This window comes from Bubalus kerabau, chromosome 20 (genome assembly GCF_029407905.1).
Source record: "Bubalus kerabau isolate K-KA32 ecotype Philippines breed swamp buffalo chromosome 20, PCC_UOA_SB_1v2, whole genome shotgun sequence".
NCBI classification, from domain to species: Eukaryota; Metazoa; Chordata; class Mammalia; order Artiodactyla; family Bovidae; genus Bubalus; species Bubalus kerabau.
In genome coordinates this window covers 47,732,452-47,748,215 of record NC_073643.1, presented here as the reverse complement: position 1 = coordinate 47,748,215, position 15,764 = coordinate 47,732,452, and the positions used below count along the sequence as shown (strand labels likewise).

The following is a 15,764-nucleotide window of genomic DNA, read 5'->3' as shown; positions in this document are numbered from 1 at the left end:
CTGTGGCTGCTTCCCAGAGCCACAGGGACTTCACTCTTGAGCGTTAGTTTCCTCTCCATGCCCCAACATCCAAGATAACACTTGGATGGCACAAAGTAATTGATTATTTCTTATTGTTACTGCTTTTATTACCTGGGTGAGATGCTGATGTGACCAGTGTCTGTGACTTTGTTTCTTTTTATAGTCTCAGCACCAGTTGATGAAAAGCACTTGAGGCTGATCAACCCTCTGCTTAATCTATAAAAGAGTGAGGCTCACCCTCAGGGCTCTGTACTCGACCCCGAGGGGCCCTGATACCTGGTGCACTGGGCTTCTGGCTGGTGTGGCCTTGTGGCACTTATTCTCTTCTAATGATGGATGCTCATTAACTAGGTAGGTTTTAGTGATTTTCCATCAGAGGGTTCAAAGGCAGCTTCAACTCACCACCTCTGCTGTGTTAGATGTGCTCTGTTGATCTTAAAGAATAGTACAGTCTCTATAAGAAGAGGCTATGGGATGAGTTGGCCACCTAGGCAGAAAAGAGGGAAGGAAAAGCTCCTTTTGGATCTTCTGTTAGCATTCAGATCAACAGATGGGGCTTTCCCTCTCCTGGCTGTTCAGGTGTAAGAAAAAGTAAGGCTTCCCATGGTGACAATCCCTTTGTTTAGAATTTCCTATGTTCCTGCTCCATGCCCCTGACACTTGGAAGTTTAAAATTGCGCCAGAGAACACATTTTATAGCCCAACAAAGAATACATATTTTTTACATGCTGCCCTAGTGAGTCCCTTGGCTTTTCCTACTTTTTGATTGAAAATTGCTTAAATATGGCCCTCAGTGGGTCTTTATGGTTTTAGGGCCATATTTGCAAACATTAAGCTGTTTCAAGACGGGGTTGGGGGCAGATTTTTAGCCAAAGTGAGTTAGAGTCATTGCAGGTAAAGTACCTGGCCTCATGGTCACATAGTAGGTGTTTAATAAATGCTGGTGTCCACCATTAGTAATGACCTTAAATTAGCTGCACTCATGTCTTTGAAATTCAACCTTGTTTTTTTAGAAGAAATCTTGTTCTTGGTCATAATTTTTGTCTAGTTGAAAAAGAGCAGAATCAGGAAAACAGCTTTAAGTAAATCCTAATGTCGCGAGCCGGGCACCCAGGACAGGACACATAGGATTGCCCATGCTTGGTTTGCGTTGCTTTGAGTTTCTTCCTCAGAGACTGTATCTGCCTTCTGGCCAAGTTTCAAAGAGACCCATCTGGGGAGCACAGAGATGCTAATGATAAGGTCTCCCCAGCAGCCCGCGGTTGCCGTGGCCTGGCGGTGATGTCATGGAGATTAAGGCATGTTATCTGTAATGAGAATAAACCCCTGCTGCTCAGTGCGGCAGCGCAGCACCAATCTTGGGCTGGGCAGGACGCTCAGGGCTTATTTTAGAGCCAAATGAAAGCAGGCAGTTATCACGTTCTTTAACTATAATCAGCCGAACAGGATACAGGTAGCCACAAAATGGAGTTATTTAAAACAGTAACAAAATCACACAATCTGGAAGTCTCTCTGCAACATCTAGTTAAAGCTGTCTTAAGTGTGGAGAAGACAGAGCAGGTTTATTTTGTAACCTCCTCCATGGCAATCAGATCAGGAAAGCTTCCTTTTGAAATGAAAGGCAGGGACCCTGACCCGGAGGCTGCCCCCAGAGCAGTTGAGTTTGACCCCAACTTGTAAACTGGAGCCTTTGAAAATGATTCCAGTAGAGTCCTGAGCTTCCAACCATCTGTCTGTCAGGGCAGTTACCAGGGAAAAGGGGTCTCACTAGCCCAGGCAGTTGGTCCAGCCTAGCCTGGTGACCCCATAACAGCCCCTCAACTTGGGTTGAAAGTTGATTCTGGATATGGATTATGAGACTTTATCTTGGGTAGCTTTTCCTGTGACCTTCCAGTAAGACTCTGGGGTGGGGCACAGGGCTGAATTCTAAGCATTTCCTAGGACCTGTCAGAACCTGCTGCTGAGCAGAAGGCAGAGAGAGGTGGATTCAGTGTGGCCCCCATATAATTCTGGCTCTGTACCTGTCAGGTATGTGACCTTGGGCACATTTTTAGGCTGGCCGAGACTTGGTTTGCCCCTCTGTGAAATGGGGATGATTAGACTCTAGCAGGGACATCCTTAGAAGAGTACCTTGCTGACAGTTGCTAAGCAGACTTCAGTAAACTATTGTTACCTGGTCTCCAGCTACAAAGCTCACGGAAAGAAGCTGCCACATGATCCCTTGATAACCCTAGCATGGCTTCTGAAGGCGTCTGTTACTGCAGTAACAAGTGTGAATTTTACACTGCATCATACATGCCAATGAGCTAAGAAAACCAGGAGGCCTATCCAGCCAGCTGGATAAAGCCTGAGTCAATTCCCAATGCGTTTAACACCACCCCCATTAATTAATAATGGCAATGAAAACCAGGCTAATAAATTACAAGAGCAGCTGCAGCCCTGCCTTCTGCTGAATGCCTCCTCTGTACTAGGCACTGTGCTAAAGGCAGTGCATGGTATAGCCTCATTTAATCCTCATGACCGCCCTATAAAGCAGCCATTGCTCTCGCTATTTTACAGATGAGAAAACTGAAGCACAATGAGGGTTAAATTAAAACAGCATTGTAATGTGTAGATGAGTTATGATTTGAGCTTAGGTCACTGGCTTCAAAGGTAGATTGTTAATCATTAAGATTTTTGGGGCTCCAAAATCACTGCAGATGGTGACTGCAGCCATGAAATTAAAAGACGCTTACTCCTTGGAAGAAAAGTTATGACCAACCTAGATAGGATATTCAAAAGCAGAGACATTACTTTGCCAACAAAGGTCCGTCTAGTCAAGGCTATGGTTTTTCCAGTGGTCATGTATGGATGTGAGAGTTGGACTGTGAAGAAAGCTGAGCGCTGAGGAATTGATGCTTTTGAAGTGTGGTGTTGGAGAAGACTCTTGAGAGTCCCTTGGACTGCAAGAAGATCCAACCAGTCTATTCTGAAGGAGATCGGCCCTGGGATTTCTTTGGAAGGAATGATGCTAAAGCTGAAACTCCAGTACTTTGGCCACCTCATGCAAAGAGTTGACTCATTGGAAAAGTCTCTGATGCTGGGAGGGATTGGGGGCAGGAGGAGAAGGGGATGACAGAGGTTGAGATGGCTGGATGGCATCACCGACTTGATGGATGTGAGTCTAAGTGAACTCCGGGAGTTGGTGATGGGCAGGGAGGCCTGGTGTGCTGCGATTCATGGGGTTGCAAAGAGTCAGACACGACTGAGCGACTGAACTGAACTGAACTGAAGAGACTATAATCCAGCAAAGAACATAATCAGGCCTTCTGTTGTAAGACTCATAATGAGACTAGCATTGATGCATGATATATTTCAGTATCCTTCCACATGCCTGATTATTTAAACTCAGAGCATCTCTGGAAGTTTATTTATAAGTGAGAAAATAAAGCCTCAGAAGAAGGTGAGCAATCTGCTATGACTGCACCCTGGATAAATGGCAGAACCGACCTTTTAAGCCAAGCCCATACTTCATCCATGTCTATAAGACACCAAGCACAGCCATGTTCCACTCAACCCATGCTGCCTTTCACCAGCTCTGATACAGATTCCAATGCAGAGACAGAGTTGGGTAGTAGGAAAAGGATAAAGCTAATAATAGTTCTGGTCAAATCCTAGAAAACCCTTCCAGGGTCACCAGCAGAAATCCCCTGTTGAGGATGCAGACTGGTGTGGTGGGCCAGTCAGGGGCCAATTAGCATTGTCCATTGTGGCCTATCGGAGAAGGCAATGGCGCCCCACTCCAGTACTCTTGCCTGGAAAATCCCATGGATGGAGGAGCCTGGTAGGCTGCAGTCCATGGGGTCGCTAGGAGTCAGACACGACTGAGCGACTTCACTTTCACTTTTCACTTTGATGCGTTGGAGAAGGAAATGGCAACCCACTCCAGTGTTCTTGCCTGGAGAATCCCAGGGACAGGGGAGCCTGATGGGCTGCCATCTATGCGGTCGCACATAGTTGCACACGACTGAAGCGACTTAGCAGCAGCAGCAGCATTGTGACCTATGGTTTATTCTGTGGCTGAATTAGTGTCAGGGCTACATTAGTGATGAGTGTTTCTGTGAGAAGTTTATTCAGGGAGTTCCCCAAGCCAGATGCTTGGATGGTTCGTGGGCTTCATTTCTTTCTCAATATACACTGGTTCTGCTTGCATCTGCTGAGAGGGAAAAAGTCAGGGGACAGTCAGCAAGACTAAAAATGTCCTGAAGAGGAAGGGGCTGTGGAGGACTTGCCAGGAGATTGTGCAGCACAGGTACCCACTTTGGCTCTGCCGCCTATGGATGCCTGTGTGGTGCTTGTCAGGAACTGGTTTCCATCTCACTGTGGTCAGAGTGGCCAATTTTCTTCTGGGTGCGCATAGGTGCTCTTTGGTTAATCTGGGTGTGTAATCTCTCTAATTTATTTCTAAAGGAGGAAGCCTTCACATCACATTTTGCAGTTGATCTCCTCAATCTCAGTTGCATCATCAACTATTCAAGATTCAGGCAATCAGATGATCATTCATGCATTCTACCTTTTAAGTCAGAATATTAATACCTTCTCCATGCTGGGTGCTGTGCTAGGTGTGAAACAGATCCAACCCCAGTCCTGTAGTATGGAACTTTTATTCTAGCATACGTTCCCAGCCCAACATTAAGTATGCTTCACAGTAAGCGCTGCCTGATTTCAGAAGGGGATTCCTGGAGGGAGAATTCCTTCCAGTCATTTAGAAGTTCTTGTATTACAGTGTTAATGTGTCATCTGGCACCTGTTACATAACACAGGTTGGACTTTAAGTGTCTCTCCTTTGGGATGCCAGGAATAGTGGGACGAGGAACTGGGGGGAGGGATGAAATGCATGTGTGGGATAAAGTATTTGCTCCATCTTAAAGCTCTTAACTGGCTACTGGAAATTGCCATTCTTTTTACTTTGTAAAGGTGTTAATAAGAAAATGTCTGGAAAAAAATTGAAAGTAAAGTATCATTGCAGCTGAATAAAGGTCATAACTGGAATAAGAGCTATATTTTTACCACCAAGGCAGAAAAAACCATCCATTTTCTTGTTTCATAAACTGCACTGTTTTCAAAAGTAAGGGTATACTCACTCTATGGTAATGAAAGGGGGGGCGGGGTTCCAACCAAGGAGTCAGCTGGTTTTCAACAAACAGTCAAGGAGCTGGCCTTCTTTTGGTCTGAGCCTATTTCTTAGTGCCTAAACGAGACAATGGATCCTGCCATTTCTTAACCCAAAGTGACCCTTCCCAGCTCTTCTCAACCTTGGAGACAGTCCATGTGGGTTCCAGCAGAGGCCCAGGATTCAGTTTAAAATAGCGTATTCCTTTGGCGTATCCTTGTCCATGCAAGTCATCCTTGTTCAAGCCAAAATAACTATTTTATCATGCTTTTTAGGGAGGAGGGTTCTGCTCCCCTTTTTCCATCCCACTAATAACCTTTGTTCTCTTTGTTCTTTAAGTTCCAAGTGTGACATGACTGTGTCTGTCGTCCTGGACTTTGCTGTGTCCCTTGCTTGTCACTCTTGTTGTCGTTGTTTAGTCACTAAGTCGTGTCCAACTCTTTTATGACCCCATAGACTGTAGCCCCCCCAGGCTCCTCTTTCCGTGGGATTCTCCAGGCAAGAATACTGGAGTGGGTTGTCATTTCCTTCTCCAAGGGATCTTCCCAACCCAGGGATCAAACCCACGTCTCCTGTATTGGCAGATGGATTCTTGACCACTGAGCCCTCTGGGAAACAGCAGCCTTGTTAGGCCTGCCTTGATTTGTGTTTGTCACCGTTGCACTGGCTGGTGGTTAGTGACTATTCACCTGCTGGCTGGTCCGCAGCACCATGTGGTCCCCACGTTTTCCCATTTAGTGAAGCTGCTTTCCCTTCTCTTCTATAGAATCACCCTTTATGACTATCAAGCCATGTGCAGGGCCAACAAGGAGAGCAGTGACGGCGCCCACGGTCTTCTGGATGTAAGTACAGTGCAGTCACTCAGAAGACAGCTGTGTGTTCTTTCCTGTCTCTGTGTGTGTGCACATAGTTTTCCTTGGACCCATCAAGTTGATCTGTTTCAAAATAATGAAGATTTAAATGTGTTTCCTGATTTCATTGCTAAAGAAAAGTTATTTCTGTTAAATCCAAATCCGGTGATTTCCGGAATATGACAAACAGACCTGAAGCCTTTGATGGATTAATGCGGCAACCCCCCTTTTGATGGGTAGAAAAGGGGAGAAGTTTTGTCTATTCCCTCATTCTCAAATAAAAGAGACTTTGGTTTGGTTCAATAGAAACCTTCTTTTTGGTTATAATAGAGCTGCTAGCCTTGAACAAATCCACATTTTGATCAGATTCTCCACTCTAATTGTGTTGCTGCCTTTAACATTATTTTCCCTGGAGCTGATCCATCCATGGTGTCACAGTTGAGGATCCATCAACATAACTTTGTATCATTAGGAACTGGCTTTCAGATCACCAGAAATTAACTTAAAATTTACCCTTGGTTTAAAAATATAATTTGCAATGTGCAAGCAATGTAAGTTTGGCCACCAATAACTTGAAAACACAGAAAAAGCAGACATAGATACTTCTACATAGTCTGGCATATAGGTATAAGTATAACCCTTACATGTTATCATTTTGTAAATTCCAAAAATCAACCTAAAATTTGGTTTGAAACACAAAATTTAAGAACCATTTTGGTTTTAAAATATAAATATACACCTTCTCATTTGCAGATGTAAGATCTTGCAAGGGGATTATTTAAAAACCAAATATTTAACACGGTTCTCCTAGACTAAAGGAGCAAGAAATGATTCTGAGCTGGGACATTTCTGAGAGGCAACTTGGAACTAAAAATGGGACGATTTGAAAAATACCACTTTTTAGAATGAGGATCAACACATATTTCCTAACCCAGTTTCCCTAACCTTAGCATAAGTATTTCCAGACTTAAAATGTTCCCAAGATATGTTTTTATCATTAGGCTTAAAAGCTCAATGGCTTTGCCCTTCTGAATGTTAATGTGCATTTAAAATTTTAATCCCATATTTATATAATCCCTTTGTTTACCCTGCATTGAGCCAGCATCTGACAGAGAATCCTTTTGCCCCTGTGCCTCCCCTTCCTCACTTCCAAAACGTCCTTAATCCCTCTATTAATTCTCTCCTCCCACACTGAAATGTCACTACCCATCCCAGTGGGTACAAAGACCCAGAACTGTCCTATGGTCTGAAAGAGAGATGGTTATTTTTCAAGCCATAAGAAGTGTAATGGCAGAACCACAGGACTGCATGGCTGCATTTGGTTTTAGGAAATAGTTAATAATTCACATCCTTAGATGACCCTAATCCTGAAAGCCCTGTGGTTCAGGGAGTGATGAAGACACACTCAGAGTCAGAGATTCAGTCTGCCATCTGGGTGGGCTGGGAGTAAACCCCATGGACTGTTGTTCTGTGCATTTGCTTATTGGCTTGAATAGCGATGTTTTTAAAAATGTTCAGGGGTATATAAATTTGTTCTTGTTTTATTTGAAACTGGATAATCCTCCCATTCCTAGTTCTAGTCCTTATCAGCAAAATGCTTTGAAGGTAGGATTAAGCAGCCATCACATCAGAAACCAGGATTAGGCGTTTCATTTCCCTGCTACCTGAAGGAAACCACAAAAGGTTCCGAGGCTTTTCTGGACCTGCAGCTTGGGGCCCGGGCTTTGCCAATGTCATTGCCTGTCTCTCAAGTCCACCCACTGCTCACATATCTGGCATACCTAGGTTCAAAGAACTGACTGAGGGGGAGACCTGGTATTTTCCAGAATTCAGGAAATTGAATTATCCACATAGGAAATATCACAGGGTAAACAATCCCACTGCTTTTTTTAATTAAAATATTCTGAAATAAAGATTAGCCTGTCAATGCCTTCTTTTATAGAGTGAAGGGGATTTTCTGCAAGGATAAAATCACATGTTTATATGGTTATCATTTTTTTTCAAGTCCGAGTATGCGAGTGTGAGAAAAGGCAGCTTAAATCCTACATAATTCATGGGCAGCATTAAAATCAAGTATGTGCAATCTTTGCTTATTTCAGTGAATGACGTACAGTGATGGAGAACAGGGAATCACCTTTCCAAAAGGCAGCCCTGAGAATTACCATTTGAAATTAGTTACATGATTCCTGCCGCTCAGCATTAGGCTGCGAAATATTAGCCCCCAGAGGGTAAAGGTTTAAGCATCGTTTGCTGAACTTCCTTTTTCCTCCCAGAGATAACCCCTGTATTAGATCATGTTTATTTGACTTGTAAATCACATCTTACCACAGGGGAGTTCAAAGTTTTAAAATGTTAGTTTTGGGATATAGTATCCAACCATTTTCATCTTTAAGGGAGAGCTTCACTGTTTTTTGACATGATATGAATCTCTCTAGAAGAATAACATTGTCTTTATGTAAAGCCTTAGGTTAAACTACAAATTTTGTGTGTGATGCATTGTTTTTAATGAACCGAATTCTTCTCTGCAGCCTTATAATGCCTTCCTTGCCGCAGTGAAATGGATAATGACAGAACTTGTCTTGTAAGTACAATTTGCTGCGTTTTTAAAAAAGCATTACTTTTCTGTGTTCTAAAGTGAATTGAGAGATTGTGCTTCATGCTTCCAATAAACATTAGATGATTCCTCTATGATAAACTCTGTGATAAACTCACTGAACATCTTGAAATATTGAACGTAGAGTCCAAAAGATCATCTTTTAATAGGTGAATCATGGTCACTGCTTATGCCCTTATGTCACTGTTTAGCAGACTAACAGCTTGCAGTACACAAACCAAATTTATTTATTGTGGTTACTGTTAAATTTAACATCGATGTCTGGCTGTTTTTAATGCAGCCTGGGTGGGCTGTGGTCAGAAGAACAAATTGCCAGGGCTGTCCACCGTGTTGCTTTGGATGTCTTGGCATGTGCAGGCGTGGGGGCCTGTGCAGTCATGGGTCAGGGGCTTTCTCAGGTGTGATTTAATTGTTTACCTTGTCAAATTACAGTCCTGCTGGATGCATCTGTGACTTAGGTCAAACTTGAAATGGCACAAAGATGAAAGGCTTGACTTCCAGATGAGATATTGGACACATTACAGAAACACTGTGTCACACAGAAGGAAGGAATTCCATGGACCAGCATGGAAACCAGATCATTCAAGCTGCACCAGACTCTCATTCTCATTTTCCCATTAAATTTCTAGTTCCGTGTGTTTAAGGCAGATTTCTTGTTATTTCATGAACAGACAATGTCTTATTTATTGCTTTAATGTAACCTATATTAAGTATAACTTAACGTGGAGAGTAAGTTCTTTGTGTATATAAGAGACAGAAAATACAGGTAATAGTGGGATTTTCATTGTGAGCTTCGAGTGATAGCAGCCATGAGCCTGAGAAGGAAATGACTAGATTTTGATCTATTTCCTTTCATTTGGTTTTACCTGGTGGCTCAGCTGGTAAAGAATCTGTCTACAATGTGGGAGACCCGGGTTCGATCCCTGGGTTGGGAAGATCCCCTGGAGAAGGAAATGGCAACCCACTCCAGTATTCTGGCCTGGAGAATTCCAGGGACTGTGTAGTCAATGGGATTGTAAAGAGTCAGACACGACTGAGCAACTTTCACTTTCATTGGCATTCTTTACTAGCAATTGAGAAATTATGATTTTTGTGAAGTTGCATTGGGACATAATTTCCTAAAAAGGAGTTTATTCCAATTGTCCTCACCACCTTGCCCTATACACACACACACACACACACTCAAATACATGTGTTACAGTGTAAATTTTGAAAGCATCCTTTATACTGCAGATCATAATCTAAGTAGAGACTATTCTGTTTGTATTTCTGAACCAAGGTAGGAGAAGCCCTTTGAATGTGGACTTTTTACTGTGGACTCAGACTATAATAAGAAAAAAAGTTTTCCCTATAAAGCATGATATTTCTCACACGAATCCCTGAGTCTTAAGTGAACCTGATTTCAGGGTTTGGCTGGCAATGGTGATAAAACAGTCTTTTACAAGTAAGACAAAACCTAGTGAAAATTCAGTGGTAACTGAACGAACCATGTTGATATATCCAGATATCAGATGATGTTATTCTTTCAAATGAGGTGAGTGATGTTGAATAACACAGAATGTCACTCTTCCATTCAGGGTGTGGGTAACCAAGTAACACTGGGCTTTTCCATTCCCTGCTTAGGTTTCTGGTGGAATTTAACCTTTGCAGCTGGTGGCACTCAGATATGACAGCTAAAGGTAAGGAGCAGCTGTCTTCGTTTTCCGTGCTCAGAGTGATGAACCCGGGATTCACCAGCTACTTTTCACCAGGGATGTGCTCACATAAGACTACCCAGGACAAAGTGATGATTCCTCCTTTCTGTTAGCAGAAGGCATCCTTTGTGCTGAGGGCAGTGCCGTTCAGGCTGACAGAAATTCCACAGCTCATGTTGAATGTACACTTTGACCTGTTTCCTTAACTAAGGCTTTGAGGTCATACACTGCACAGGTGAATTCTTCAGAAGCTAGTGAGCAGTGCTGAAATCTAAAGGTCACAGACGCATCACCTTTCTCAGGCTGAACGAATGAACAATCATTACCTTTTTACTATTACCTTTCATAAAATATAAATCTGATCATATTATTTTCATTGCTGAAAAGGCCATCAATGATTCAATCAGTAATTAGTAGAAACTATTAGAGGCCTGAGTTTAGAGTAAGATTAATATGGATATAAGTTCTGGCTCTGAGGTTGGCCTTTGTCAAGTTAGCTGATCTCTTCAAGGCTCAGTTTCCCCACAGTAAGCTAAATAAAGAAAATAATAAATAAATGATATTTATCTCTTATTGTTTGTGTGTATGTATGCATTTAATGGTAAGATAAATCATGGTGTATACTGAGTGTAGGACTGGAATATAGTAAGCCTTCAAAAAGGCAGCTGTAATTAATTTATGATAATGGTGATGATGATGTTGACTTGTATAAAGAATGAAATATTGCCATTTACAGCAGTATGGATGCAACTAGAGAATATATTTAGTAAAGTAAGACAGAGAAAGACAAATACTGTAATACATCACTTATATGTGGAATCTAAAATTAATACAAATGAATCTATATACAAAACAGAAACAGAAAATAGGAAACAAAGTTACAGTTACCAAAAAATGACAGTCCATTCACAGAAAGCCATAGGAAATAATTATAAAACTTAGTCATATTTAGCAAGAAAAACAATATGCAAAATTGTATATGCCCTCCAAACCCCCAATGACTGGGGAGAAGGAGGATGTAGAATTAACTCGGATCAGCAGTCAGGCCACTGGGGAGTCAATAAACAGGGACCAAAATATGAATTAGGAAGAGAAGACCCTCAGATACCCCAAAGAAAATTTTACCTATAACATGAACCTGCTTTTTTTTTAAATTGTAGATGGTTTGAAAAAGGAAGATGGGAAGGAACTTACCTAATGGGTACTTGTTATCTCTTTTCTAGTCACTTTTCTTACTTGGTTAGCATGTCCAGATTTTTACTATTAGGGGTGAAAAAAAAGGTACATGAAATTAAATGAGAGAAAAGGAAGGAAAATGATCAGTGGAGGCCAAGCGAGTGGATGGTAGTTGGTCAGATGGCTGCTGTTCCTGCATCACCAGTGCCTTGGGACAGATCTCAGTCTTTCCCAGTCATGCCTGGAGCCCTGTTTCACCTAGAGACGAAGCACCTGACTTCTGAGTCAGGCAGCCTTCCTCTGCCACTTGCTGGCTGTGCAGTTCTGGACAAGTTGCCTGGTCATCATGAGCTTTCGTTTCCTTGCTTGTCAACAGAGATAAGATGTGATACGGCTGTGAGCAATGGATTCAACCATGCATGTGCAAAGCCCACATGCAAGGTGTGGCACAGGGCAAGTCACCATGCGTGGGCGGTGGGGCTCCCGTTTTGGGAGCTGGTGTCCCTTTTGGCTTAAAAGTCTGGCTCCTTCTGAGCAGTGTGCTCAGTGCTGGGGCAGCAGGCTGGTGGTCTTCAGTGCTTCACTTTCTGGCATTCCTCTCTTTCCTATTCATATCCACATGGCCTGCCCACCAGGCTTTTGTGGTGAGTGCCAACCTTCCTTGCCACTAACCCCACTCTTACCTTGGTCGGCTTCCCTTCCCTGCTGCTACAGGCATCTGCCCTCACTCCTGTGCTGGTCCTTGACATGGACAGTTCGTTGTTGAGTTACTTCTGAGTGCCAGTCTCTGTGAACTAGGATATCTGCTTAGACCAGTAACTTTGAGCGTAGGGGTGATTTTGCCTCCCAGGGGTCATTGCAATGTCGAGACATTTTTGGTCACAACTGGGGATGGGAGAGAGCTACTGGCATCCAGTGGGTAAAAGTCAGAGATGCCCATAAAACACTCTACAACACATGGGACAGCCCCTCACAACAAAGAATCATCTGACTCAGAATGTCAATAGTGCCACTATTGAGCTAATCCTGATGTAGACTGAGGGGTGTAGGGTAGGAGAGATGAATTATGAAGGGGGGCACAATCTTTGCACTCAGAAACTCTTGGAGGTTCTCATTCTGAAATTTCACCTTTCTTCTCCCTTCTTTCTCTTCCAGCTTAGCTAAAATCTTAGCTAAGAGGAATGATGTAATGCTTCAGGTCTGTGTTTTCTGTCTTAGAAACTTTTTAAACAACTCTTAATAGGTAATTCCAAATTGTCTCACTCCACTGACAGACTGCACAAAGACCTTGTCAGATGGTTAAATCATCTGCAAGTGCTGTGCCTGTATGTAGCACTTTTTCCCTTCCAGAGTGCCAGCACTGGGTTCTCTTCAGATCCCTTTTACATACCTGAGAGGTGGGGACTGCTGGAATGTGTCGTTGAGCCTCTCCGAGGCACCTAAGTAAGGCAGCTAGGAGAAAATAAGCTCAACTGTAAGCCAAAACCGGCCACCTCCGCTGGAGGGCGGCGGGAGACGCAGCTGGCCCTCTGTGAGTCCTGTGTGGAGCAGGCTGCCTCACGTGGATTGATTGTCTCATTCGGACCTGCAGCCCTCTGCTGGGCATGGCTATGACTTTTTCCATTTTATAGATAAAGAAACTGATTCCGATGGTGAATGCTTTCACCCACAGAGCTGCTATCATCTGAATCTTTGTTAGATGTGAATGTGAATCTCAGACCCAGTATAAGCCGGGAAAAGTTCCAAGCACCATCACAATATTGCCTTGCGAGGTTTCTGCATTCTAAATTTACCCTTCTCTCACTGGATAAAGACCCTGAGCTGAGACATACATCTTTGTTTAGCTAAAAATGGAATCCATAATTACACTGTTTATCTGCTTCATTTCCTTAATGAAGGGGACTGTGGAAGGCCATTTCTGCTTGATTATCACAAAGGTATCATTTTGGCGAAGTTGCACAAAGAGAATGGAGCTTGCTGGCACCCGGTTATGAATGAGGGTGCATTCGCAGAGACAAAAGAAGAGGAAAGCTTTTCAAATGGCAACTCTATTCATTCCTGATTGTCTGCGCATAATTACTGTGAACCCAAGTCAGTTATTCTCATCAGGGACATTTGTTGCTAAGGGAAAATTAAAGAAATCCAATTGTGTGGATGCTCCACTGGGTGCCTCGTTGTAAGTGAGTGATAGGTCCTGGCGGCTTCAGCCTGAGACGTCCAGTGTAATTGGGGTGAGAAGCAGACAGGGTGATGGCCAAGAGTGAAGGCTCCAGGATGTGACGAGGACGTGCATATGCATTTGGGCTTCAGAGCATACAATGGTGTGACAGGCAAGCATTTAACTTCATTTCTCTGAGTTTTAGTCTCTTCATCTGTAAAACAGGATAGCAGCAGGGCCGTGCTCACCATGAGAGGGTGAGAATTCAATCCATCAAAGGATCTAGTGTGGTGTTTGGCTTGTAGTAGGCACTTAGTGGGGCTTCCCATGTGGCGCTAGTGGTAAAGAACCTGCCTGCTAATGCAGGAGATGTAAGAGACATGGGTTCGATCCCTGGGTTGGGAAGATCCCCTGGAGAAGGAAATGGCAACCCACTCTAGTATTCTTTCCTAGAGAATCCCTTGGACAGGGGAGCCTGGCGGGCTACCATCCATGGGGTCACAAAAATTTGTTGAACACAACTGAAGCCACTTAGCACACACCCACACACGCACGCATGCAGGCGCTTAGTGAGTATTGGCTGCAAAGGTGGTTTTGCTGTTTAGGTAAATGATGATCATGATAAGTCACTTTCTGTGGGGCTCAAGGCAGGCTGTGTCTACTTCCTGAACTTCAATTTTCTCTTCTGGAAAAAAAAAAAAAAAAAGAATCAGTCTAGCTGAGCTCCAACACCTTTGTAAGATGATGAGTTTTGAATGCCTGAGAGTTAAAACAGTACCCATCAGATGACTGGCAGCCCTAGTTATTGGTTTGAAATTCCATAAATAAACAGTAAAAACTGGCAAATATATGTGATGTTTTCCTGTAGCACTCCAGACAAACAAACATCTTCATAATAAACCATACTATTTAGATTAAATGTGGCCATGGTTTTATATGATAATTCATGTGTTTCCCAAAAGCACCAAGCAACTTCCAGCCAATCTATAGTCTTACTTCAAATAAACTCAAGGGCTTATTACCACATCAGTATGGGTGACCTAGAGTTATGAAAGGAATAAGAATTTATCTCCAGAAAGGATCAGAGCCAAATGAGTCTCTCCACTGAGACATTTGGACTCTTTCCATTGTAACTGGGCCCAGACAATTAGAGATGGTGCAGTTATCAGGGTTATTTAAATCACGTGTGCTGCCTATCTCAGCCTGCCCCCCAGAGATCTTTCTTCCTTTCTCTCATTGGCCAAACTTCATACAGTAGTTAAATATATATGTGTGGGAACCAGACAGTCCAAGTTCAAATTTTGGCCCTGCCACATACTCACTGGATGAATTTAGGCAGTTCACTTCATCCTCTCCTCCATTCACTAATTTACAAAACAGAATGAACACTTTCTCCAATCTCATAGTTTGATTTGTTTAAATTTTGTAATGTAGTACTAGATAAATATGTATAAAGTGGAATGACATCTGGCATATAGTAATTTCTTAATAAATTTAGCTGTTACCATCGTTATATGCCATCTGCATGCTTGCAGTGTATTAATTTATAATCTGTGCTTTTATTTAATCTTTATTTCAGTAAGCTGACTTTTTGAAAATTAAATATTAAAATGCAGCTTCCCAAATTAAAAGTTAGTCCTGTTTGCTGTATGCTGCTGCTAAGTCACTTCAGTTGTGTCCGACTCTGTGCGACCCCATAGACGGCAGCCCACCAAGGCTCCCCCATCCCTGGGATTCTCCAGGCAAGAACACTGGAGTGGGTTGCCATTTCCTTCTCCAATGCATGAAAATGAAAAGTGAAAGGGAAGTCTCTCAGTCGTGTCCGACCCTCAGTGACCGCATGGACTGCAGCCTTCCAGGCTCCTCCGTCCATGGGATTTTCCAGGCAACAGTACTGGAATGGGGTGCCATTGCCTTCTCTGGTTTGCTGTATAATCAATTGTAAAAATAATAACCCTGAAAATAAACTGTATTATAGTTAGCTCCTCTGAGCTTCATGTTTGGCCTCCTTAGAATAAAGGAGAAAAAGAACAAATGAAAGAAAAAAAAAAAAAGGTAAAAACTGCCTAGCATCGAACAAAGTCATCTTCCTGACAAG

At 42.9% G+C, this 15,764-nt stretch overlaps 1 protein-coding gene across 1 annotated transcript in view; it reads left to right on the top strand.

Moving 5' to 3' along the window:
• Nucleotides 1-15,764, top strand: part of CACNA2D3 (calcium voltage-gated channel auxiliary subunit alpha2delta 3) — a 908,562-nt gene that overhangs the window by 837,720 nt on the left and 55,078 nt on the right. The window contains exons 32-34 of the mRNA XM_055556946.1: nucleotides 5,940-6,015; nucleotides 8,553-8,605; nucleotides 10,262-10,317. Of these exons, the coding sequence (XP_055412921.1) occupies nucleotides 5,940-6,015; nucleotides 8,553-8,605; nucleotides 10,262-10,317 (185 nt within the window). The remainder of the gene's footprint in view (nucleotides 1-5,939; nucleotides 6,016-8,552; nucleotides 8,606-10,261; nucleotides 10,318-15,764) is intronic.